This window comes from Rattus rattus, chromosome 18 (genome assembly GCF_011064425.1).
Source record: "Rattus rattus isolate New Zealand chromosome 18, Rrattus_CSIRO_v1, whole genome shotgun sequence".
Taxonomy (NCBI): domain Eukaryota; kingdom Metazoa; phylum Chordata; class Mammalia; order Rodentia; family Muridae; genus Rattus; species Rattus rattus.
Genome location: NC_046171.1, coordinates 5777999 through 5802795, shown reverse-complemented (window position 1 = coordinate 5802795; position 24797 = coordinate 5777999). Strand labels below are relative to the sequence as shown.

The 24797-nt window shown below is 53.4% G+C and overlaps 2 protein-coding genes across 5 annotated transcripts in view; one reads left to right on the top strand and one right to left on the bottom strand.

Moving 5' to 3' along the window:
• Anks1a (ankyrin repeat and sterile alpha motif domain containing 1A) overlaps positions 1-1665 on the top strand; it is a 148657-nt gene extending 146992 nt beyond the window's left edge. For 2 of the 4 annotated variants that reach the window (XM_032888304.1, XM_032888303.1), the window contains 3 exons: positions 428-598; positions 861-959; positions 1345-1665. In XM_032888304.1, the coding sequence (XP_032744195.1) occupies positions 428-598; positions 861-959; positions 1345-1464 (390 nt within the window). In that variant the 3' untranslated portion in view covers positions 1465-1665. The remainder of the gene's footprint in view (positions 1-427; positions 599-860; positions 960-1344) is intronic. The other 2 variants (XM_032888306.1, XM_032888307.1) reach the window with 1 other exon arrangement.
• A 12169-nt stretch (positions 1666-13834) lies between these two features.
• Tcp11 (t-complex 11) lies at positions 13835-23519 on the bottom strand. The gene is made up of 10 exons (XM_032888669.1): positions 23503-23519; positions 22785-23177; positions 20289-20358; positions 18409-18529; positions 17825-18045; positions 17019-17155; positions 16462-16676; positions 16173-16354; positions 14895-15058; positions 13835-14260 (listed from the first exon to the last, which is right to left on the bottom strand). Exons 2-10 carry the CDS (start codon positions 23140-23142, stop codon positions 14028-14030), a joined length of 1701 nt encoding a protein of 566 aa, XP_032744560.1. The 5' UTR covers positions 23143-23177; positions 23503-23519; the 3' UTR covers positions 13835-14027.
• Between the last annotated feature and the right edge of the window lie 1278 nt (positions 23520-24797).

The following is a 24797-nucleotide window of genomic DNA, read 5'->3' as shown; positions in this document are numbered from 1 at the left end:
GGGTTAGCTAACAGCTGTCCCCCTGTGGCTCACGCGGGCACACATGTTCCTAGTGCACCGTGCTGCATACATTATGGGCAGATGGGCTTGGGTTACATTCTGCATGTTATCCATCCCCAGTCGCTAGGTTCTCTACCTTGGAAAGAGGTTAGAGCTCACAAGCCAGCCAGAGAGAGACTCCGGAGAGAGCATAGTCCCCAGGGCTGTGCTGTGGGTGCTCCCTCTTGATAGATGCAGTCCGCCGGGATTGCACTCTCCTGGTGCTTGGAGCAGAATCATCCCTAAAGAAACACTGCTCTGCTAGAATTCCTCACTGACCACTTTGAAACAAATCTGTCTTTTCAAAAACCCTGAGTTTCCTGCTCCCTGTGAGGAGGGCGGGTCTGCAGGAAGCTGCACTGATAGCTGGCACTCTGCTTCTCCCCAGAACCTGACCTACGAGATCATCCTGACCCTGGGGCAGGCATTTGAGGTGGCCTATCAGCTGGCCCTCCAGGCCCAGAAATCCAGGACCATGGCGGCCTCTGCAGCTTCGATGATTGAGACAAAATCTTCCAAACCGGTGCCTAAGCCTCGGGTCGGCATGAGGAAGTCTGCAGTACGTGCCCCTGCCGCCGCCAAGGCACCCCAGGGCTCGGGTGGAGCTGGGCACATCCAGTGTCTTCTCGCTCCTTGGCAGCTTCCCCAGGAAAACAGCCGCTTCCTTTAGCTCCCTCCACCCTGGGTTCCTCTGGCAGGAGAGGGCAGTGTCTTCCCTATCAGGCCCAATCCAGGGCATGGTCATCACGGGGCTGCTGCACACGGCTGCAGCAAGCACCTAGTGACATCCCTGTGTCTGTCTGCTTTGCTCTGCGTCCCAGGTGCCGGTGCCCCCCGATTCTCGCTGTTGTCACTGTCACACCTGCACCACCCACCGTCCTTCCTACCTACCGCTGCCGTCTGTTAGTCCTGGAGCCAAGGTCTTTCCGCCTCTCGCTGTCTTGTGTGTCAGGCTCCCTCAAGTGCCCGTGAGCTGTCTCATACCCTGGCCTCATGCTCTGTCTGTGTGATGCTCCTTTCCTCCTGGAGATGCCCTCCGTGTGTCTTTGTCTTTGTCCTGTGTCCTCTGCGAAGGTCTGGCATGAGTGCTGTGGTCTTGCCCCAGGCTGAGCTCTTCTGCCCCGCCAGAGGGACCCTTCCTGCCCACTGTGACCATACTAAGGCATGGGGCATAAATCTAGTGGGGCGAGGTCCCCAAAGAGCGGCTGAGGTTGTCCATGGGGATGCTGGTCCCTCAGAAGCTTCACAGAGGGGCAGGTAAGCCGTCCTGTCCTGACCCTCCCTCCCTCTCTCCTTGTTTGGCAGCTGGAACCTCCCGATTCTGACCAAGAGGCCCCGTCCCACGCTAGTGTTTCCTGGATCGTGGACCCAAAGCCAGACTCGAAGCGGAGCCTCAGCACCAAGTATGAGACCACTATCTTCTAACGCTGCTCTCTCCGCCGCCCCACTGTGCCTTTGCCACCCAGTCTTCTGCTCTCAGCTCTCCTTCCAGCTGCAGCCACCCAGGCCCCACCTCCCTGGGACCTGCCCTCCTGGCAGCAGCCCCTGCCTCCACCACCCAACACTGTGAATCTTCCCCTTGGGCTGAGGACAGCTGGGGGCTGACTTGCCTTTGACGGGGGCCTCGTAGGCACCAGAGCCTCGGGACAGGCACCGTGAGGGAGGCAGAGTCTTCCAGCAAACACAGGAGCTCCCTCTGAGCTTGCTGTCCTCGCCCGGGTCACAGCTGGATGCCAAGAGCTACCAGTTGTCACCTTTCCTGACCCAACCACCACTGTGACTGCCCAGTGCCAGGATGCCCTACCCACAGCTGCTCTCAGGTGCTGGTTTCTCTCCTGGTCAGTGGGTGATCCGGCTTCACCGGGGACAGACTTCTGTCAGGGGGAAGGGTGGTACCAGCCACGCCCCTGTGCATTGGCTGGCTCTGATACCGCGGGCTGTGATCCTCCGAACTACAGGTTCCCAAGGGACCCGTGTGTGTGCTTGGCCCCGTTCTGTGCTGTGGGCCTGGTTCCGGAATCCAGCTCACTGAGGGGTGCCCTGCACGCAAGTGCGCCTTCTCCTCCGAGTGGAGCTGTCCTTGGACAGGGCAGAGCTGAGCCACTTCTGTGGTGTCGGGGAGCGTCCTCATACTTCCTCTGGTGGTGGGGTCCGAGACAGCCATCGCCCGGCCATCCCGGCACCTGCCTAGGAGCTAGCCCGGTGGAGCAGAGTCTCGGAGAAGCCTCACGTGCCCTGATGTGGAGAGATCAGTGTAGATGGCAGGAGACAGAAGCGATTCCCGAGGCCGTGGTGCGGGCAGCGTAGTGTCAGTCAGCACCCAGGCCGTACGCACGCCAGGGCCGGCCCTCCGGCTGCCTGCCTTTCCTCGTGCCTTTCTGAGCAGATGGGCCAGCAGCAGCGGTGGGCTGTAGGCTGCGGAGGGCTCGGGAGGCAGGGACCTTTGTCTGCTGTGTCCCTTTCCGTGTCCTCCACATGTGGCTCCTTGGTTAACTCTCTCCTCCCCTACTGTTTGCTTCTGCCAAGCTGAGCCACTGAGGAGCCGCACTGTGCTGCAGAAACGTGGGGAGCACAGGCTCCTGCCCCCAGCACCGAGAGCCTCGTCTGCAGCTCTGAAGACCCAGGCCCAGCCCTGCAGTGGGACCTCCTATCACCTGCTTGGCCTGGGCCTGCCCCAACCTGCAGTGCCCTGCCCTGGAGGCAGCGAAGACCCAGGAGACCGGAACTCTGGATGGCCCAGGAAGCAGCCGGTCCAGGACATGTGTTTTTAATAGGAGAAGTAATCCTTTTTATACATTTCTAACACCTGGCTCCGGCCTCTCGGTAAAGCTGCCAATCTTTATACAAGACAGGAACTGAGGAAGGCGGGCAGGCGGGCAGGCGGACGAGCGGGCAGGCCTGTCTTCGGGATGGGCTCTCAGCCTGGCTACAGCCATGACGACACACCTGTGGGCAACCTGGGGCAGAGTCGAGCTTCACTGTCTAGCGAGGTGATGACGTAGACGTTCATGGGGTTCCCAGTGGGGACGAGCAAGCAGTTCGTGGTGCAGGGGACACCTTCATACTCACTCGCCTGTCTGTGTTAGCACTGCCGGAGGCGGCTGTCCCCATGCTGCTGCCGGGTCGGAACCATGTCAGAAGGGAGAAGTGGCTTTGTTTAGGGCATTAATGGGAGTGTCAGTTAAGACTAGGACTTGATCTGGACTCGCTCTGATTTTTTTGGCTGTTGTGCCCTCTGTGGCAGGCTGGGCACATCTGTTCCAGATGTGGGGAAGGCTAGTTGGGTCACAGTCTTATTCCCCCCCCCCCAGCTGTGGTCGGTCCTGAGGTCAAGCTGACGTTGCTTCAACTCTTCTGCTAGCTCGCTTTGCTTTTTAAAGTCACTTGGGTGCTGGTCCTCCTCCTGGGCTTAAGGAGCAGCGAGGGGCAGGCTGCTGGGGTCGGGGAACCACCCCGGCCACTCACCAGCTTTCCCAGAGTAGGGAGCAAAAAAAGAAAGATGGGGGGGGGCTGGCCCATGGGTACGTGAGGAGGCTTCAGGCCTCCCTGGCAGGTACTCACTCTGGTCCAAAGGACCAGAGGCTTGAACAGCGGCTGGGAGCTGCAATTCTGGGCCTGTGCACGGAGCAGCCCTGGGTGCCTTTACCCTGTGGCTGGTCAGAGTGGGAAGCAGGGGGTTCCCTCCACCCCCGCCACTAGACCTGTGGGCCGTCCGCTAGGCACTGGCGGTAGTGTTTCCCTTCCTGCCTCGCGCTCTCGGCCCTGGAAAGCAGCCCTCAGCTCCTACCTCTCAGGAACCCAGAGACACCCTTAGGTTCCTGGATCAGTTATGTTGAACCCCTTCCCTGTGCCAGAGGTGAGCTCAGCGGGCTGTGTGGTGGGCACCAAGCCCAGGGGACACTGTAGACACTACGATGGGCACCCAGACTCATTGCCCTAGGGTCACAGGCAGGCGCCTCCCCCTCTCGACGCTGCTGTCTTATTCAGGGTTTTCTACCACAGAGTCCCAGCTTGTCTGCCCTGCGTCTCTTTCAAGACTGGTTTCTGGACGCTCAAGAGATTCCTCCTTTCCTCCTCCTCGGGTGGGTCTCTCCTTTTCAGGACAGGTGCCAAACGGAAGGGCCTGCCTTTGGCCCTTGTGTGAATCATGCCTTGCGACAACCAAGGCTGTGCCTGAACTGTGAAGGAGCCATTCTGATGGGAGTGGCAAGATGTGCCCAATCCCCTCACAGCAGCGGCTACAGGCTCCCTGGCCTGCCTCTTGGCTAGCCGGCTGCCCTGCGTCCCAACGGGGTACTTTGGACTCTGCCTCTGAGGTTGCCCACTTGGGGGTTCTGAGAAGCCTTGGTTTTGAGCACTTGGAACACACGGCTGCAATCAAGACGGTTCACAGTTAGCTTGTGAGGTCCCTGGACCTGCACCGCAGGTCACGGGAGTTACTGCCCATGGCGGACAGTGGGACTGGACTGTAAGAAATGTTATTTAATCTGTTTCCATATTTTGATACTTGAATTCCCCTTTTGTTTTACTGTACATAAAAATTGTTAGTCTGTCCAATTTTGTTTGAATTATAAACACCTTGTGGTACCAAACGTAACCAATCTGTGCATCGGCGTAGACTGACCTCACTGCAGAGCGCGCACGCCCTGGGCTTCCAGCTCGGTTTCTTACGTAGCTGTGACCCAGCTAATAAAGGAGGGTAGAAACCGGTCGTAGCTCTGGAGTCTCTGAATTGGGAGCTTCCTCGCCGGCATTGAGCGTGGACACAGGCCAGATACCGCTGCAGGTCAGGGACACGCGTCCTCTGCTCGGCTTGGATGACAGTTTGGGAATCCCCTGTCTAGCATCCTTCAGCAGGTAGATGCCAAGCTGGCCCTGGGACGGTCAACCGTGTTGGAAGCAGGGACCTCAAGACTGAACTGAGAAGGGATGTGTGCCCGGCTCACCCACAGGTGGCCACTGAGCACCTCGTCACAGCATGGGGCTTAAGCTGAGAGAACTGCTCCACCCCAGTTGGCTAGGATAATCCTTCCACAGCGCATGTCCCCAGAGCTCCACCGCAGGGTCTTGCTGTGAGAAGCCCTTCCAAGCATGCAGTGACAGCCCAGGTCCGTTTCCATGTGCTCAGCCAAACATCCCTGCACTACCAAGTGTGACCATTCACGAAAGCAAGCAAGTGCAGTTAATGTCTGTGCCCCAAACAGGAGGCTGATGACAGCTGTCATGAGCAAGCAGGACATCTGCTCCCCCTCTCTAGGACAGTTTAAACCTGGGACAGATTAACAGGGGAAACAGCAGTTAACTCAAAAAGCCAAGCAAAGGCCGTTCTAGATCAGCACCGGGGAAGAGGCAGCCTCAAAAGGCAAGGTGCTGCTAATCTTGGCCCTGTTTTAGCTGAATGCCATAGGAAGGAAGCCTGCCTACCTCTGCCGTAAGCTGCCCCAACAGCGCAGGTCAGGCTCTCCATGAGGGACGGTCGAGTGCTCTCCCACCCCAGGCAGTAAAGAACAGCTGTAACCCCCAGGACAGCTGAGGTGAAGGGAGGAACCGGGATTTCTGCCCTACGCGGCTGTAATATCTCCTTCTCTCGGAGCAGTGGTAAACAGCGACCGCTTGCACAGGTTTAGGTAAGACTGACGAGTCCAGATCCCTGAAGGAGCAAGGCTCCTCAAGCCTGTGGTGCGGCACCCGTCTCTAGTCAGCTTTTAGGAGGGTCATGAATTGAGAGCAGCTTGGGCAGAGGTGCAAGCCAGCCAGATTATCTGCTGGGACCGTTTCAAAAAGGGCAATCATTACTAAACAGACAAACGCCCGAATCCATGAACAAACCTTCAAACAGAGAAGGCCAAACGACACGGACCTGGTGGCACAGCTTGTCTCATAATCCTACACCTTAGAGAGCTGAGGCAGGAGGCGTGCCGCCACCATTCGAGGCTACTCTGGGCTATGTCGTGAGTTTCCAGTCCATTTCTGGACTAAGGTGAGCCCCACCCCAAAAGAGATCATGTGGTGGGGAGGGAGAGGAACGAGTTGACAAGCCAGAATCCTACCTCAGTGAAAACAGTCGGTATTCTTCAGGAGTGAGCGAGAACCTGGGGTATGGGGTGGGTGGAAGAAAATGGAGAGACTCTGTCACTGGAAACTGTCCTCAAATAGGTGGTGAGAAAGTTAGCCAGACAGAGGCCTTGGCTCTCCGGGCACACAGGGAGGTCAGACACAGGAACAGAAGCATACTTAATGCAAAACTCTGGCTCTCAGCTCTTGCCTGTATAGACACAGCCGTCGACAGTGACATTTAAAGGGCAGCGCTGGGAGATAAAGCTTCTGTTACTTGAATTGGTAGATGATGAGTGTGGCAAGTTATATACAGACTATGTATGTATGCATGCATGCATGCATGCATCCACACATATGCACACACACATACGTACATACATACATACTACTATGGGAAAAGGAGATACTACAGATAAACCAAAGTGACGTACAACTACAACGTATGCCGGGGTGCCAGGTGTACCTCATGCCTATAATCTAGCAACTTGGGAAGATCACAAATTTAGGGCTAGCCTAGGCAACACCAAGACCCCATCTAAAAGCCAACTAATTCCAAGAGGGCAGAAAAAAAAAAAGAGAAAAATATGTTAAGTAGAAAACAGCAGGCCTACGCTCTAAAGCCAGTTTGTTAGCCGGGCGTCTGCTGTTATGACAGATTACCCCAGGAAAGGAAAGATTTGGGTTTACACTTTTTTTTTTAAAGGAATTTCATTTTTATTTATGAATACACTGTAGCTGTCTTCAGACACACCAGATCCCATTACAGATGGTTGTGAGCCACCATGTGGTTGCTGGGAATTGAACTCAGGACCTCTGGAAGAGCAGTCAGTGCTCGTAACCACTGAGCCATCTCTCCAGCCCAGGTTTATACTTTCTTAGAAGCCCAGGCCACTGTCCCTCCTGGCTGCAGGCGCCATGCCTCCAGTGGGGAAAGCGTGTGGTATGAACGACAGGGTCTCAGGGTCACTTACTTCGGGGCAGCCAGGAAGCAAGAAAGGGCCAAGGAAGGGGCTTACAGCAAGGTATAATCAGTTCTCTGCCTCCTACTGCAGGCTTCCCAACAAAGCCATCAAATTACAGATTCCCCTGGGGTAATTGTGACCTGGTCACCTCCGGATGCCTGGATCAAGTCAACACAAGAACCTGTTGGGAAATGCTTCTTATTCAACCACAATAATGTTAAGCGTGAGTTGTTTGCAATCACCGATTAAACGATCGGTGAGCCAGGCATGGTAGTACACTCCCTGTGACCCCAGCATGAGGGAGATAGTACAGGAGGATCTGGGATGTAAAGCCCTCTTCAGCTACACACCAAGTGCGGGGTAACCCCCTAATAAGTGAAACATAAAACAGCACTGTACCCATGCGGCTTCGAAACATCAGAGGAAGGCGGAAGAGGAGGAGTAGAACATCCGCACAGTAGATCCTTAAGATGTGATCCAGATGGACTGGAGCGATGGCTCGGTGGTTCAGAGCCCTGGCTGCTCCGTGCACAGACCCAGGTTCAGTTCCCAGCACCCACACGGCAGCTCACGGCTGTCTGTAAACTCCAGGTCCTGGGGCTCCAAGACTCTCTTGGACTCCTTGGGGACTACACACAGGGCACACTCACATGAGGCAAACACTCAAAATCTCTTCAGAGATAACGTGGTCTGGGGCTAGGAGCGCTGCTGGATGGAACGGCACCTGCCCTGAATGTGTGCACAAGGCCTGGGTTTGCTGTCCTGTATCACAGATAAACAGGATGGGTGGGTGGGTGAGTGGGTGGGTGAGCGGGTGGGTAGGTGGATGGATGGGTGGATGGATGGGTGGATGGATGGGTGGATGGATGGGTGGTTGGACCATATGTCCACAAGGGACTCCTAGCATTCAAGGCATACTGAAAGTAAATATATTTGAGGGTGGGGGAGCTGGTTAATTAAAGAGGGTCAGTGCAGAAGAGTTCTTGCCAAGACTGACAACCTGAGTTCAGTCCCTGGAACCCAAATGCTAGGAGGAGAGAATGGGCGGCTGTCCTTTGACCCTCACAGGGAACCACCGCGCGCACATACGTACATAACATGCAGACATACATACATTCATACATGTTACATACGTACCCACACACACACTAGTCCTAAAGGTAGAGAAAATACGCAGATCGCTTATGAAGAACAAATTAAAGACAACTGAGGGTCGTGGCATGAGGGTGTTAACGACACTCAGTGCGGACGCACCACCCAGCGAGGCCTGAGACGCTGTGCGATGAGACCTGACTGAAGGGAAAATGCAAAGCTTCCAGATTCTCCGGAGTGAATCCCACCCCAGTTCCCACGCCGACTTCCAGCCCTCAGAGCATGGTACGTGTGGAGTTTTCATGAGGAGGCTAAGGTAAACTAAGGCTTTTAGGAGACGACTAATTCACTGGGTTTGCTAGTTTTTACAAGGAGGTTCTAGACCACAGCCTCTCTCCTTCCTTTCCTCCCCAACCCCATGTGTACAAACATGCAATCCCGCCCCCACCCCGAGCCAAGGACAAAGTCCCTTGAGGTGAGAAGGGAGACACCTATGACCCTGGAAAGAACACTCACCACGAACTGGGCCTCGCCGCTCTTTATTCGTGCCTTTCCTTCCTCCAGAGCAGTCAGAAATAAATTTCCGATGTTGACGCCACTTACTTGGTCTATGGTATTTATGGTAAAAAAAAATAAAATAAAATAATGCCCTCCCTATCTGCATACGTGTGAGTGTATGCATGTGTGTGTGTACATATGTGTGCATGTGTGTGAATTTCATGTGAGTGTAGGTGCGTTCAGAGACCAAATGAAGGCACTGTGTTCCCTGGAGGTGCAGTTACAGATGGCCGCAAGCCACCCAACAACATGGGTGCTGGCAAACAGACCCGGGTTCTCTGGAAGAGCAGCAAGCACTTTGAACTGCTGAGCCATCTCTTCAGCCCCTGAAAAATAGTTTTTAAGTTTACTTTTTTTATGCCTATGGGTGTTTTACTTGCCTGCGTGTCTGTGCACCATGTGCACACCTGGTATGGAGGCCAGACGAGGGCATCGGGTCCCCTAAAACTGGAGTTAGGAGAAGGCAACCATATGGGTGCTGGAAATCGAACTCCAGTCCTCTGGAGGAGAAGGCAGTGCTCTCAGCCTCTGAGCTCCCCCCTCTTCCGCTTTTTTTTAATTATACTAAACATGTAGAGTTTTGGTCCATCCCTAAGTAATGCATACACACATAGCATTTACACTGTAATGGCCTGTTGTACATAACAACTGTTTAAAGTGCACAGGACGGACGGATGGTGGTTATATGCAGTTCCTATTCTGTTTCATATATGAGCTTGTGCAAACCTGTGATCTGAAAGGGATCCCCAGGATCTCCTACCAAAAATACTGCACAACTATACAGATGGAGACATCCACACCCCTTTCATCAGGGGAATCAAAGCAGGGCATTACAAACCTCTGAACTATGAGGCTCTCTCTGACCCGAGCCAACGCTCCAGCCAACAAGAGCAGAGCATTCTGTCCCCGGGTGCCCACAAACCACATACCAAAAGAGAATCGATTCTGGGCCACAAAACGAGCCTTCGCAAAATAAGATTTAAAACTGCGTATGATGTGTTCAGCCACCGTGGAGTCGACGTAGGGGTCGATGGCAGAATGGCAGGCAGGGCAGCCTACGAAGTAGGGAGTGAATCAGGGACAAAGAATTGAAAGTCTGCCTCGCGGGGGCAGGGACACGGATGGCTGCTGGAGAGGGTTGTAGTGCTAACTGGACATGGGGAGAGGCAGGTCTTCCAGGGCAAAGAAGCCCAAAGCAAAGTGAGAGAGGGCAGAGTAGTGAAACCAAAACAGGAAAAGTTTAGAGTCAATGACAGACAATAGAGCCGTCTTCGAGAAAGTTCAACAAGACAGAGAGGAGAGGAAACACCAATGTTGCAGAGGCAGATTTCTGCTAAAGTTCCCCAGTCTCTTCTCTGACACAGGGAGAGTCAAGGCCACCCACGGCCCTCCAACGGCATGTCCCTGATAACCTAAAACCTCTCGGTGGTACAGTGGGCGGCCACCAGGCCCTAGCCATGGCCTTTTGAAGGACATTATTCAAATCCTGGTAACCAGGATGAGAAATAAACAGGCTAACGCCCCTGCGGCCCTCATAGGGAGAAGTGTACACACTCTACACAATTCACATGTTACAGGCCCATGAGCCAACGCTGGGCATACCGAATCCATCAGTCATCAAGAAAATGCCCCGCTGGCCTGTCTGGTAGAGGCACTTTCTCAACCGAGGTGCCCTCTTCCCAAATGAGTGTAGCTTGTGTCAAGTTGATGTAGAGCTAGCCGGCAGTCAGACTCAATGGTGAAAAAGCTAATGGCAGCCACTGGGATGGGGCTAGCACATGCCTTTAGTCTCAGCACCCAGGCAGGCAGATCTCTAAGTTCCAGACCAGCCTGGTCTACAGAGCTAGATCTAGGACAGCCAAAGCTACACAGAGAAACCCTGTCTTCAAAAAACAAAACAAGGGTTGGGGATTTAGCTCAGTGGTAGAACACTTGTCTAGCAAGCGCAAGGCCCTGGGTTCAGTCCCCAGCTCCGAAAAAAAGAAAACAAAACAAAACAAAACAAAATGGCCAGAAGGCCTCCTCTCCCCCAGTTAGGAATAAGGAAAGGGTGTCTTGTGTTCTAACCACGTTTCCTCATCATCGGACTACAAAGTCCTAACCTGATCCACTAGGCAAGAAAGCAAGATAGAGTCAAACTGGAAAGGAAAACAACAAACGTTTATTCTTGATGTCCACATGAGCCTGGGTAGAAAAAGAAAAATGCCAGTTCCCACCCATACCAGAAAGTGCGCCTGATCCAGCAAGGCCCCCGCGAACAAGATGGGCGGGCTTATCTCTATACGTTACCAAGTGAGCAGAAGTTACCAAGTTCCGTTCACAGCAGCACAGGAGAAGCACTTCGGGACAACCAGAGTCGAGGACATGTGACATCCGTACTCTAAAGACTGTCAGATGTCGGGCTGGAGAGATGGCTCAGTGGTTAGAGCACCCTACTGCTCTTCCAGAGGTCCTGAGTTCAATCCCCATCAACCACATGGTGGCTCACAGCCATCTGTGGCCCCTGTTTCAGGGGATCGGACGCCTTCTACCCACCTCAATGGACACTTCATGTATGTGGGGTACATACATACATGCGTGTAAAATGCCTACACATCATTTTTTAATGATTTATTCACTGTGTGTGTGTGTGTGTGTGTGTGTGTGTGTGTTTTTGCCTGCACGTATGTCTGTGTGAGGGTGTCACCTGCAGGTGTCTGTGAGTGGACGTCAGATCCCCTGGTTTACAGACAGCTGTGATCCGCCATGTGGGTGGCTGGAAATTGAACCCGGGGCCTCAGGGAGAGCAGCCCGTGTGCTCCTAACCACCGAGCCATCTCTCCAGCGCCCACGTGCGTTTTTTTTTTTTTAAATTAAATAAAATGTAAAGATATTCCCAACTACCTTTAACAAAAGTGAACAGGCCAATGCTAAAATATTGTGTCAAAATGCAGGAGATGACCACAGTAACCCTAAAGAGAGGCCAGGGAGGAGACACGTACTTCCCAGTTTCAAAGGTTAGCCACAAAGCTATAGAATCAAAGTGGTAGTTTACTGACGTAAGGGCAGACTTGCAGACCACTAGACTAGAAGAGCCAAAAACAAACACTTACGTGCACCGTGTCTTCTTTTGTGAGATTGGGCCTGAATACAAACCCAGGCTGTCCTTGGCCTGAAGCTATTCTCCTGCCTCAGTCTTCCAAAGAGCCGGTTGGTTCTCTTTTTGACAGCATGGCTAGAGATCCAGCGGTCGCTTCAACAGGGGTGCCTAGAACGATGTGTCCACCCAGGAGGACAAACCTGCCTCACGTCCTCTGGTCCCCACACACCAATCCATGCTTTTGGTCCTTAATGAATTAAACATGGACTGGTCGTGCGACAGTGGCCCGCTGCAGGCTGACAAGTTTGCAGAGACTCAAATCAAGGGATAAAATATATGGCGCCACACAAGGTTCCTGGTGGTAGCGTTCACAGAAGCTACAGAAGGCTACCACCACGCCTGACGGCTGATGGTCAGCAAGGCAGATGTGGCACTGCCACATGGCTGGCGTTCCAAACCAGCCATCTGGAAGGAACAGTAGACTGGGGAAAACATCATACACAAGTGCTTGGCGAGGTAGAGTCCTAGCACCCTGGAGCCTGAGGCATGACTGCAAGTTCAAGGCCAGCCTGGGCACTTATGACATCTTTAGAAAAAGAAAAAAAAAAAACATTTGTGAAAGAAACCAATCAAAAAAACTACATGCTCTGCTTCTAAACATGAGCGCCATTTATATAGGGTCTGGGGCGATGGCTCAGTGGTTAAGAGCAGTCCCTGCTCTTGCAGGGGACCTGAGTTCAGTTCCTGGCACCTACACAGCAGCTCACGACCATTGGTGACCTCATTCCTAGAAGGCTGTCACCCTCTTCTGGCCTCATGGTACTGCGTGTGCTTGGTGTACATGCGTCATGCAGACACACCAGTCACCCACATAAGTCTTAAAATGTTTAAATGGATTAATCCGATCACCCACATAAGTCTTTTAAAAAAATGTTTAAATAGATTAATGCTTAAGTCCCATTGAGACAAGACAGCGGAGTCATAGTCACCTGGTTTGAAGGAAAGAGAAAAGGGGGTGGTGACTGGCTACTGGTATTTCTTTTTTGTGGTAATGAAACTGGCTCTAAAGTCACGATACTTGTGCACATTTAGAATGAAAGGAAATAACCTCTCATGAAGAGACTTTGTATTTATCACAACTGAAAACAAACACAAAAAAAATTTAAGACGCCCTCAAGCCTTTAATCCCAGCACTCAGGAGGCAGAGGAGTTCAAGGCCAGCCTGGTCTACGGAGTGAGTTCCAGGATAGCCAGGGCTACATCGTGAGACCCTGTCTTCAAACAAACAAACAGAAGTACCCTCAGACCCATGGGCGAGTTTGAGCAGTGCTTTCTCTACGTAAGGATGGGGTTCCTGTCTCCTCCACATAGAACAAGAAAAAATCAATTCAGAACTTCTACTGTTTGGGTTACTCCGGACTTCAATGGCAACACGGAAGCAAGGCGCTCATCAGCCCCAAGTCTGTACCCACACAGTGTGCTGCAACCAGCATGACAGTAGGTGCGAGCCCAGGTCCTTCCCACAGAGTCCCACACTTGATGTCGGTCTGGGGCAAGGTACAGTCAACCACCCAAACCACCTACGCTGGCAGAGAGAGACGGAGTCTGCTCCCATCTGAACACACGCGTGTGTGGCCTGTCTCTCGGGGTGGGTGTTCCATTGCTAAGACCACAGAAGAACTGGACCAGGGCTAAGCAGATCCAAGGGTCCCAGCCCGAACTCTAAATAACCTGAGGAATTGAGCCAAGGACAGCAGGGGCTGCTGGCTATGGCGGTTGCTTGCAGCCAACATCAGGTCCCTCCAGTGCTTGCTCTGGAAGAGGCTGGGGCCCCTGCCATCCCCTGACCTCCTGCTGTGGCACCTAAACCCTCCAGGTTAACATGAAGGCTCCCGGGAAGCTGACCCTAAACCAGAGCGCCCTAGCGTGTTGGCTGTTGTCTGTGCACAAATGTGGGGGGCGTCACGTGGCCAGAGAGAGAAGTACTGCAGAGTCACCGGGTCACGGAGTCTGGCCTCCACCGCATCAAAGAAGAACGGCTGTCAGCTTGCAGTTCGGAAGTTTATTATGGAGCGGGTTTGGGCCGGTTGTTTACATGCTTGGTCCCTACAGCCCCAGGGTGCTGGCTGTCCGGGGGTGGGGCAGAGGGGACCCACTGCTCTGCTGCTCACTGGTGACGTCATCCCAGGAAAATGGGCTTTCCCCTGGGTCCGAGGTGCCAGGGCTCCGAGCCGATGCCATTAGAGGGAACCGACTTTTGTGGTGAGGGTCTGGACTGGGTTGATGAGGGTTTTTAGGATCTCGGTGTAGTAAGGGGCAAAAACCTGCTGGTTGTGGTGGGTCAGGCTCACAAACTTCTGGCCCAGTTCTGCCAACTCTGCTTCAATCAGACTGAGGCCCCCGGGAAGGTCCAAGAGAGATCGCTGCACACCCAGGACAAAGCAGCACTTGAGGAACAAGTGGATCCGCTGGTCTGTGGGCGAGTAGGAGGCGACGACTGCATCAACTCGAGCAGCTGGGATTGGGCCACTCGCCCACTGTCCGGGTCACTCACAGGGGGTGTAGGGGGGTCTGAGTTCTAGTTCTCTCAGGCGTTCTGTTACTGAGCCTCCCAAGCACACCAGACTGTTTGGTATCCGGGTGTGACTCACTCACACCTGTGATCCCAGCACCCAAGAGGCAGAGGCAGGGGGAAAGCTTAGAGTAAGGCCAGTCTGAGATACATGTGGTATCCCAGGCTAACCTGGGCTCCACCGTTAGATCAAGGGTCTGATGTTAAGGAACACTTCGATTGATACTCCCAGTTGCTTAAAGCTGGGGACAGGTTCAAGTCCCAGCACGGGGCTGGGGCCTACACTACAGAGACACGCTCTCTTAAACTGATGGAGCTCGTTCCTTGCCGGTAGGTGGGTGTGGATGTCACAGAGACTCATCAGAAGCCATGAGTGCCTTATCTAGGGTAGGTGGGCAGGGTTCCCCATGCAGACCTCCCTCCCATAGGACCAGAGTCCACCTGTGGCTGGAAAAGGAATGTGGTTTCAACTGGAAAACCCGCCCAGGTCCTCTCCCTCCAGCATCTGCACCGCCCGCAACACGGGCGCGCTCACCAATGACGCTGCGGACACAGTTTTCCTTTTTGGCAATGTTCTGGAGCTGCCCTATGAGGGACTCTGTGTTCTCGCCGCTCAGAGGGGACAGGCCCATATTCTTGAGACTCTGGTGAATTTCCTCGGTCACCTGATCGCTCACCGTCTGCATCACTTCCTCCGGCCTAGACCACAACAGAGGGAAGCTGGCACCTTCTGTAGGATGGCAGGAGGAAGCTGCTGCCTAGCGGGTTGCCTCCAGAGAACTGCAAAAACCCTGATGACAGACAGATTCTGCCTCCTTGTGATGCCCTCCGAACACACCGGCTGACTCTGCAAGCAGCGCTCTATACTGAAGCTTGGCGAAGAGCTCCCAGCTCTTCAGGACAGCCTGGCTCTCCCCAGGGCGTGCGTGCGCGCGCACACACACACACACATACATATATACATACACACATACATACATACACACAAACAAACACACACACATACATACAAACACACACACACACACACACACACACACACACACACACACACACACACACACATACACACACACACACACACACACATACACACACACACACACACACACACACACACACACACACACACACACACACACACACACACACACACACACACACACACACACACACACACACACACATACACACACACACACACACACACACACACATACATACACACACACACACACACACACACACACACACACATACACACACACACAGACACACACACACACACACACACACACACACACACACACACACACACACAGACACACACACACACACACACACACACACACATACATACACACACACACACACACACACCACACACCACACACCCACTGGTATCATGTGGACTGGAGGCCGGTGTCTTCCTCGTAGCTCTCTACTCTCTCTCTGAACCTGGAACTCAAATGTTGGCTGGGCTAGCTGAGCCACCGAACCTACCAGACCCTCCGCAAAAACGTTGGAGTCACAGACATGCACCACCCCCATGCCCGGCTTCTTGTTATTTGGAGACAGTCTCTACAAAGTCCGAGCTGGCCTTGAACTTACAGATCTGCGTGTCCCCGATTCCTGAGGGCTAGGATTAAAGGCGTGCGGACCACAGCGGGCCTGTGCCTGGCTCTTGCTGAGCATGTGGCTGGGGGGCACAGCCAGGTCTCCACGCTTGCTCAAGAAAACTCCTTACCTTACCAACGAAGCCGCTTCCCCAGCTCCTTCCTTTAAAAAAAAGATGCCCACCACCACCGCTCACCTGGAGTTGAAATCCTCCACCAGGGACTTAGTGATTCGTTTCAACCTGTCCACAAACTGAGGTGAGCCAAAAAGAACACTGCCAGAGAAGCTACTGGCCACCAACAAGACGGAGGCAAGGATGGTTAGCTGGTTCTGCTGCGACTCCAGCTCCTGCAGCCGGGATCTGTCCGCCATCAGGGTCTAAGGAGCAGGGGGAGGAGGAGGAGGAGGAGGCCATCAGCTATCAGGGTTTCTGGCAAAAGCTCAAGACAGGAAATGAGGAAATACCCCCTTCCCCACATCTCTACCTCAGGAAACTCTTCATTCTCGGGGTCCCAGGTGAGAAGGTTCAGGAACCCCTGAGACAGCACCATTGCGGGGCTGAGAGGCTCCGGGATGGCTATATCACTGGGAGACGGCCCCGACGAGCTGGAGGGGTCCTGTATGTCATAGCAACTCCCAGAAGGGGCGATGAGCTGTGTAGCTGCTTGGGTGAGCCACTTCGTGGTGTGGTTGAGGAGGCCTGCAACGGGAGGAGCACAGCGTGTGAGGGTCCCATGCGGCTGACACAGCAGCAATGCTGCAAGTCTGGGGTCGGCCTGAAAACGTGAGTTTTTAGGCTGAGAAGAAACAAACTAAGTAATCACAAAGAAACTAAGTTTCACAAAGAAACTAAAGTAAATCGCTATGTCCAAGTGTGAAAAGTCTGTGCTCCGGGTTAATCAATCAGTCGGCCTCTCCCACCCCTGCCCCCACTGGGTGAAGAACATCATCCTCCCTGAAGAGGCAGAGGGAGAACAGCCCTTCCTGAAGTCAGGTACAAGGTCCCCCTCCACCCTCTCTCTCCTCACGCCATAGTACATACTGGGATCTTTGTTGAGGCGCTCCTGGAACTGAGCCCGCTCAAACTGGATGGAGTGTTCCTGCAGCTGGGGCTGGAGGCTCTGGATGGTGTAGTTCACCATGTCCATTTTCATCTGTCCCAGGACCTGAAAGATCCCCCTGTCGCAGGAAGGGAACAGCCACAGAGGGACAACTGAGGCACAGGGCTCCAGAGCCTGTAAAGGAACTCAACGCAGAGCTGTGTCTCCTCCAGGCGTGGAAGGACGTGCAGCCGAGACAGGGCCCACCGCGGGCCTGTGGCACGTAGGAAAGACCCAGGGCCCTTTCTGCAGAGAGCCGGGTGTGGTGGTGCACAATGGAGGGGCGCCCCCCCCCCTGAACTGGGAGAGCCAAGGAGGGACATGTTCTGAGTCCCAGCGAGGGCTACAGGGCCCTGTGAGCAGAAGGCAGGGTTCTAAGTGATGCCACCCTCCTCCATTCAGGCGAGGAGCGGGTGTTGTCTTTGAGTTTTAACGTGTGAACGCCACTTCCCAAACTCCACATGGCCATAAAACAGAAGGGGGCCCGCCACTGTCCCTTACAGTTCATGTGAACCGAGACCAGTCTTTTCATGCCTCAGAACTCTGCCCTACGGAAGAGGCTTATACAAAGCAAAGGGTGCTATGGAGATAAGGTTGACCCAAAGGTCCTTTTCGGAAGAAGTGAGAACCAACAGGCCAAGGGGGAGGCAAGAAAACAGTCTAGACCATGGCCGCCCGGGGTCTGCTTAGCCCTTCCCAGCTCGGGCCAGAGAAGGGTAGCGCAACTGCAAACTTAGCGTCTCCTCACCTCAGCAGCCGGACGGGATCCGAAATGTTTTCGAGTCTCTGCACAGCTTCGTCGCGGACCGGCGCACACAGCAAGACCATCATGTTGAGGATGTACTTGGACAGGTAGGCGACGTTCAAGTCGCCACGGTCAGCTTGCTGATGGAGGAACTCCATGTCCAGCGCTTCCTCGATCTCGTTCCTCAGGCGGCTCTGCCTCGGCAGCAGCAGGGACAGCAGGATCTGCCGGGTGAGTACATCCTAAGCTCCGTCCAGGCCTCATCAGTCCTTTACCCAAACCCCAGCCCCTCTCTTCTTAGGTCGCAGAGTCAAGAGAAAGAGTAATAAAGCCAAGGACTCCACTGAGCATGCGCGGGACACAGACAGAGCTGGGGACAGGGCTCAGCAGCTAGGAGTGCCTTGGTTAAGTTCCCAGCACCCACAAGGTGCCCACACCCTATCTATAAGTCCAAACCCTTTCCTGAACCCCTGGGCAAGACTTCTAAGCCACCTTGGCAATTAGGGTTCTGTGGTCACTAGCTGCTGGCCGGCCTCACAAACAGGTCTCCGGAACCTTCCGTCCGCCCGGGACCGTGGCCCCCTCACCTCTTTGATCTCCTTCAGAAGCTCGAGGGCACAGCTGAAGTCGGGGGGCACAGCTGACAGCTGTTCTTTCAGATGGTCCCAGAAGTCACTGGGCATGACCTCCTTGCCTCTGGTTTCCAGGCTACGAGGGAGTCAAACGCACAGATCACCCAACCGGAGCCGGAGAAACCACTCCAGGCTCAGAATCTAAGCCCCGCAAAGACAACACCAGGGGTCACGCACGCAGAGCTCAGCACGGCTTGCTGTGGGCCGGGTGGGATGCCAAGGTCCCCCTGGTCCAGTGTGAGTCTCGCCTACAAGTGTGACCTGCTTCCTGCGTGTGTGTGTGTGTGTGTGTGTAAGCACTGCTGCATGGAGCCGTCATTTTCTCTCATAAAAGTCAGGAAAATATTTTTCTTTTTCTTTTTTTTTTTTTTGACAACAATTGAATGTAAAAGAAAAAAAAATCTTCAAACCAGTCAGGCTTTAAAAATATGACTCAGCTCAGGGTGATGGCTTCCCAGCACCCAGGAGGCAGAGAGGCAGGAGGATCTCTGAGTTCCAGACCAGACTGGTCTATACAGAAGATCAGTGAGGGCTACACACACACAGACACACACACATACACACAGTCACACACACACAGTCACACACACACACAGGTACACTCATAAGCATACACACATCCACACAAGTATAAAATTGTCTCAAAAAAAAAAATGCTTCCCTCTACCTCTTCCTCGGGAATTTTTATGCTGAGAGCATTATCATCTCCCCAGTCTCAAAGCCTACATTTTGTTATCATTCTTTGTTAAGCCTTAAAAAAAAAATTAAAGGGGTTGGGGATTTAGCTCAGCGGTAGAGCACTTGCCTAGCAAACACAAGGCCCTGGGTTCGGTCCCCAGCTCTGAAAAAAAGAAAAGAAAAAAAAAATTAAAATAACAGGACTGGAGATGGCTCAGAGGTTAAGAGCACTGACTGCTCTTCCAGAGGTCCTGAGTTCAATTCCCAGCAATCACAACCATCTGTAATGGGATCTGATGCCCTCTTCTGTGTGTGTGAAGACAGCGACAGTGTACTCATATACATTTAAATAAATCTTTAAAAAAAAAAAATTAAAAGCCGGGTGGTGGCGGTGCACACCTTGAGTCCCAGTGCTCAGGGGGCAGAGGGATCTCTATGGTTTCAAGGCCAGCCTGGTCTACAGAGTGAGTTCCAGAACCCACAGGGCTACACAGAGAGACCCTGTCCCAAATCAAAATAAAACAAAAACACAAACGAACAAAAATCTAATCTCCATACTCAGGAGGCATCCTGGACTGTGAAAGATCCTGTCTAAGGATAGAGACAGAAAGACAGAGCCATTCAATATAGAAAGGAGAATCTTTTCAACCCAAAGAGGCCGTGTAGAGACTGGTTTTAAACATTAAGGTGGGCCAAAGGTATCCTGTGTTTGGGCTGTGGATTTTAAGTCATTATAAGTAGCACCAAAGAGATTTTAATCATCAAAATAGGAACCATGGCCATCAACACAGCTCGTCACAAGGAGACATATATTTATTTGAGTTGTTCTCTTTGCTTGTTTGAGGTGGGGTCTCCCTGTGTGGCCCTGTCTGGCCTGCAGCTCACCTCGTAGACCAGGCTGGTCTCCAGCTCAGAGATCTGCCTGCCTCTGCCTCCCAGCACTGGGGCTACAGGTGTGCGAATGCTGCCACGCAGCGCTGAGTTTATCTTGAATAACGTTTGTCCGTTGATTGGGGAAGGGCATGTGGGATTAAACTCAGGTTGTCAGGCTTGGCAACAGTGTCAGCCCGCCTGAGCCACCTTCCCAGTTCCCCAGAATCCTTTAGTGCTAAATAACGACGTCAGGGAGTCAAAGGCAGAAAACTAACAGCCGATACCTGCTTGACGATTTCCTATCCTCCAAGTGGCAATCCAGCTTGGAAGCATCGTGGACTCTCTCCGTCAGACCTGTAACGGGAAGGACTTCTGGTGGACAGTTATCGACCCACACCAGTCTTAATTTCCTCAGGGTCACTCGCCTGTAGGCCCCCCAGGTTATCTCAGAGTCCGCTCCACCAGTCACTTGTATGCCCCCCAGGGGCAGGCTAGACATGCTCAGAGGAGTCCGACAGCATGAAGGCTAAGGCTAGTTCAGGAAGGCACGGAATGAAGCCAATTCAAAGTTAAAGCTGTTGGGCTAAAGAGATGGCTCAGTGGTTAAGAGCACTGACTGCTCTTCCAGAGGTCCTGAGTTCAAATCCCAGCAACCACATGGTAGCTCACAACCATCTGTAATGGGACCAATGCCCTCTTCTGGTGAAGACAGCGACAGTGTACTCATAGTAATACATTTAGTCTTTTAAAAAAAAAAAAAACATACACTTTAGTCTTTTTTTAAAAAAAATAACAGTCTTTAAAAGGCTGCTTAAAGCTGCTACAAAGAAACAATTTGTGGTTTGCAAAAATAAACACTTGTTTACTGAGCAGCTTTTTCAACTCATTGAGTCTTACTTTCCAACAGAGAACCAAAGTTATTTGCTTTTCTAAGACAGTAGTTGCCAGAGTTTAGGATTTCACAGATTAGTAAAATTTCCTAGAAGATTTTAAGAAAGATCACAGTCGGCCGATTCTGTGCTGTCAAGTATGGACAAGGAGAAAATTTTACTTAACAACCCATACACATCTAGGCCTATAAAAGTCAAACCAGGAACGCTAAGTGGGGGCTCAGGATGCCAGCCGGCCGGCCATTCTACTTCTGTAAATATGTCTTTTTAAATTAATGTTCTGGGCTGGAGAGCTGGCTCAACGGTTAAGAGCACTGACTGCTCTCCCAGAGGTCCTGTGTTCAATTCCCAGCAACCACATGGTGGCTCACAGCCATCTGTCATGGGACCCGATGCCCTCTTCTGGTGAGTCTGAGGATAGCAACAGTGTGCTCATATATAATAAAATAATAAAAAAGTTACTACTATTAGACACCACAGTGCATGTGAGGAGGCCGGAGGAAGGTTCCCTCCTCCCACCGTCACATGGCTTCCTGTGTAGGTAGAGAGCTTTAACTGCTCAGATGCCTCCACAGGCCTGGAAAGGCAGAATTTTCCTACTGTGAAATCACTGGCTGCCTTTTCCTCAGAACCGGGTTCCATCCCTGGCTCTCAGACATCTGTAACTCCAGTTTCAGGGCCACCCGACAGCTCTTCTGACCCTGAATACACAAGGTGCACAGACAGACCTGCAGGCAAGGCATCCGCTCACTCAAAAGAAAACCTTTTTATAAAAACAAGCGTGAACCGCCCCTGCTCTACCCCGCCCTTATGCCCCTCATTATCCCAGCCGGTAATGACACAAATCTGTACACAAACGAGATGAAAGGAAACCTTCGAAGCCACGGGGCCTCCTCAAGAACCCTCCAGCTGCAAGGAAGCATCCAGAAATTCCACCCAGAGCACTCCGGGCCAAGCCCCAGACGTAAACTAGGAGGGCTCAGAAAGTAGAGATAAGGTGTAGCTATAAAATTCTTTAAGATCGGGCTGGAGAGATGGTTCAGAGGTTAAGAGCACTGTCTGCCCTCCCAGAGGTCATGAGTTCAATTCCCAGCAACCACATGGTGGCTCACAACCACCAATAATGAGATCTGGTGCCCTCTTCTGGCCTGCACGTATACATGCAGGTGGAACTCTGTGTACATAATAAATAAATCTTAAAAAAAATTTTTTCTTTAAAATCCAGATCGCGGGGGGTTGGGGATTTAGCTCAGTGGTAGAGCGCTTGCCTAGGAAGCGCAAGGCCCTGGGTTCCGTCCCCAGCTCCGAAAAAAGGAACCAAAAAAAAAAAAAAATTCCAGATCGCGGGGTTGGGGATTTAGCTCAGTGGTAGAGCGCTTGTCTAGCATGTGCAAGGCCCTGAGTTCGGTCCCCAGCTCCGAAAAAAAAAAAAAAATCCAGATCGCCCCCTGCCCCAAAATATAAAACTGCAAGACAACAAAGCCAGCCTAATATACACAGTTCCAAGGTTTTTCAAAAGGAATTGAATTATATACTCAGGAGTCATTTTACCTATGGATGCAACCAACCATTGTAAGAACTGGGGTTCCCAAAGGAGGCAGCAGAGCAGCAGCAGCAGCACTTCCTGAACCCCACTCCGGCCGGGATCCTACTCGGGTGCACAGCCCCATCCCTAACCACCCCACCACCCACTCCACCCCCTACACCTGGGGCTTGTCTCAAGTCATTGCATTAAGCAGCAGCGACCCCTTGTGGCCACAGGGGGCAGACTAACTGTCGAGCGTCGCAGGAAATCCATGGCAACGCTTGCGCGGGAGCATTTGAACCGAGGGGAAGGGGTGGTCCGGACCTGCAGTCCCCGCACTTGGGGACCCTGCCTCAAGCAGATACCTAGCCTGTGCGAGATCGGGGTCGCGCCGAAGTGGCCCTTTCCCGGGGATGGCGGAAGCGGTGCCCCACGCGTGACCGAGGGGAGCTTCGCTCGGGCGGAGGGCTGGGGACACCGGGAGGTCAGGCCGGTCCGCAGTCCTCCGTGGCCCACGGGAGCTCGTGGCGCCGTCTGTACCCCGCGCCCCTGCGCGGACCCTGGGGTGAGGGCGGCCGTGCTCGAGCGACGGTTGAACCTACGCGATCGGTGCCCCTGGGCGCTGCTCGCGCTCTCCCGGGTGTTTCCCCCGCGGGATTCACGGGAGGCGCTCTCTGCCGCGCCGGGCTCCTTCCTGGCCGCCCTCTCCTTCAAGTCTGGCATCCTGGTGGTGGTGATGACGATAATGGTGGTGGTATCTAGGTGGGGACAAATGACAGGGGCTCGTCGGGGACAGAAGGACCAGCACAGGGGCAGGGAGGAAACTGAGGCAGCAGAGTTCGGCTGCGTCTAACACCAGACGCCTCCCTCAGCCGGACGGACGCCCGGACCGACGCTACCCCCCACCTTTACCCCTCTCTGTCCTTCACCACCCCCCCCTTGTCCATCCACCTCTCCTTTCCCCACCCCTCCCTCCCCCCTCCCCTTCCCCCTTCTCCCTAGGAGTCGCCTCTCCCATCCTCCGCCCTCCCCCTCCACTTTCTCCCTTTCCCCTCTCCACTCCTCTCTTTCCCCTTCGCTCACTTCCTTCTCTGCCCGCCCGCCCGCTCTGGCTGGCTGGGCGGCTCGGGCGCTGGTGTGCAAGGCGGAGCGGTGGGTGGTGTGGGCTCAACCACCTAGGAGGACGGGGCGGGGGCGGCGGGGCTGGGGAGCTGGGCGGAGCCACCGAGCCCCCACGTCGATGCTGTCACACACTCCACACCCCCACCCTGTGACCGGGGCAGGAGTGGGAGCGCCCGGGGTTGCAAAACAAATAGCTTAGGTGTCCTGGCAACACCGGGCACATGCGCCTCTCCAGCATAAGACCCACCACGAACCACCTGCCGCCACTCAGGGCAAGACTGAGACGGGGCGGAGACGGTCTTCCCTACTGGTTCTAGGTGTTAGGACCTGGGGCTTAGGGGTAGCCTGCAGAACATGCCCAGGGGTGCTGACCCTCCTGTCTCGGCCTGAGTGCTGGGGTCACAGGTGTGAGTCACCACCATGGGTTCCTGCAGTGCTGGGGATGGAAGGGGTTTCAGATAGGCTGAGCCCCATCTCCCCAGCCCTCAGAATCTTTTTTTTTTTTTTTAAGATTTATTTATTATATATAAGTACACTGTCGCTGTCTTCAGACACACCAGAAGAGGGCATCGGATCCCATTACAGATGGTTGTGAGCCACCATGTGGTTGCTGGGAATTGAACTCAGGACCTCAGGAAGAGCAGTCAAGTGCTCTTAACCACTGAGCCACCTCTCCAGCCCACCTCAAAAATCTTAAAAAGGATGGAGGATGAGGCCTGGAGCGATAGTTCAGCCTTTAGGGACCACTGGTTTTCTTCCAGAGGACCAGGGTTCGATTCCCGGCACCAACATGGTGGATCACAGTCATCTGCAACTCCAGTTCCTCAGGAACAGACGCCCTCTTCATCCCTGCTGGGCAAGGCATGCGTGTGATGCATCTCCCGAACCCCTACATAAGTCTTTTAAATAGAATAGGTACCCGGACCCTGGATTTGGGGAGAGAACATGGTGTGTTCTCCCTCACATTCTTTCTCACCTCTTCATTACTCTGAAGTCATCAGAAAATGTATGTAAATGCATCACGTGCATGCAGTACCCCAGGTGGTCAGAAGAGGGCGTGCGATCTCCCGCCATTGGAGTTACAAATGGTTTTAATGCCTGAATGCCTGTGGGTGCTGGAGGGGAAGCTTCGTTGTCAGGACACCTAAGCGGTTTGTTTTCCAACCCCTGACTCTGGAAAAACCAGCATCCTAGCTACTCAGGAGGCTGAGGCAAGAGGACGGACTGGCCAAGGCCGGCTTGGATTACACAGTTCC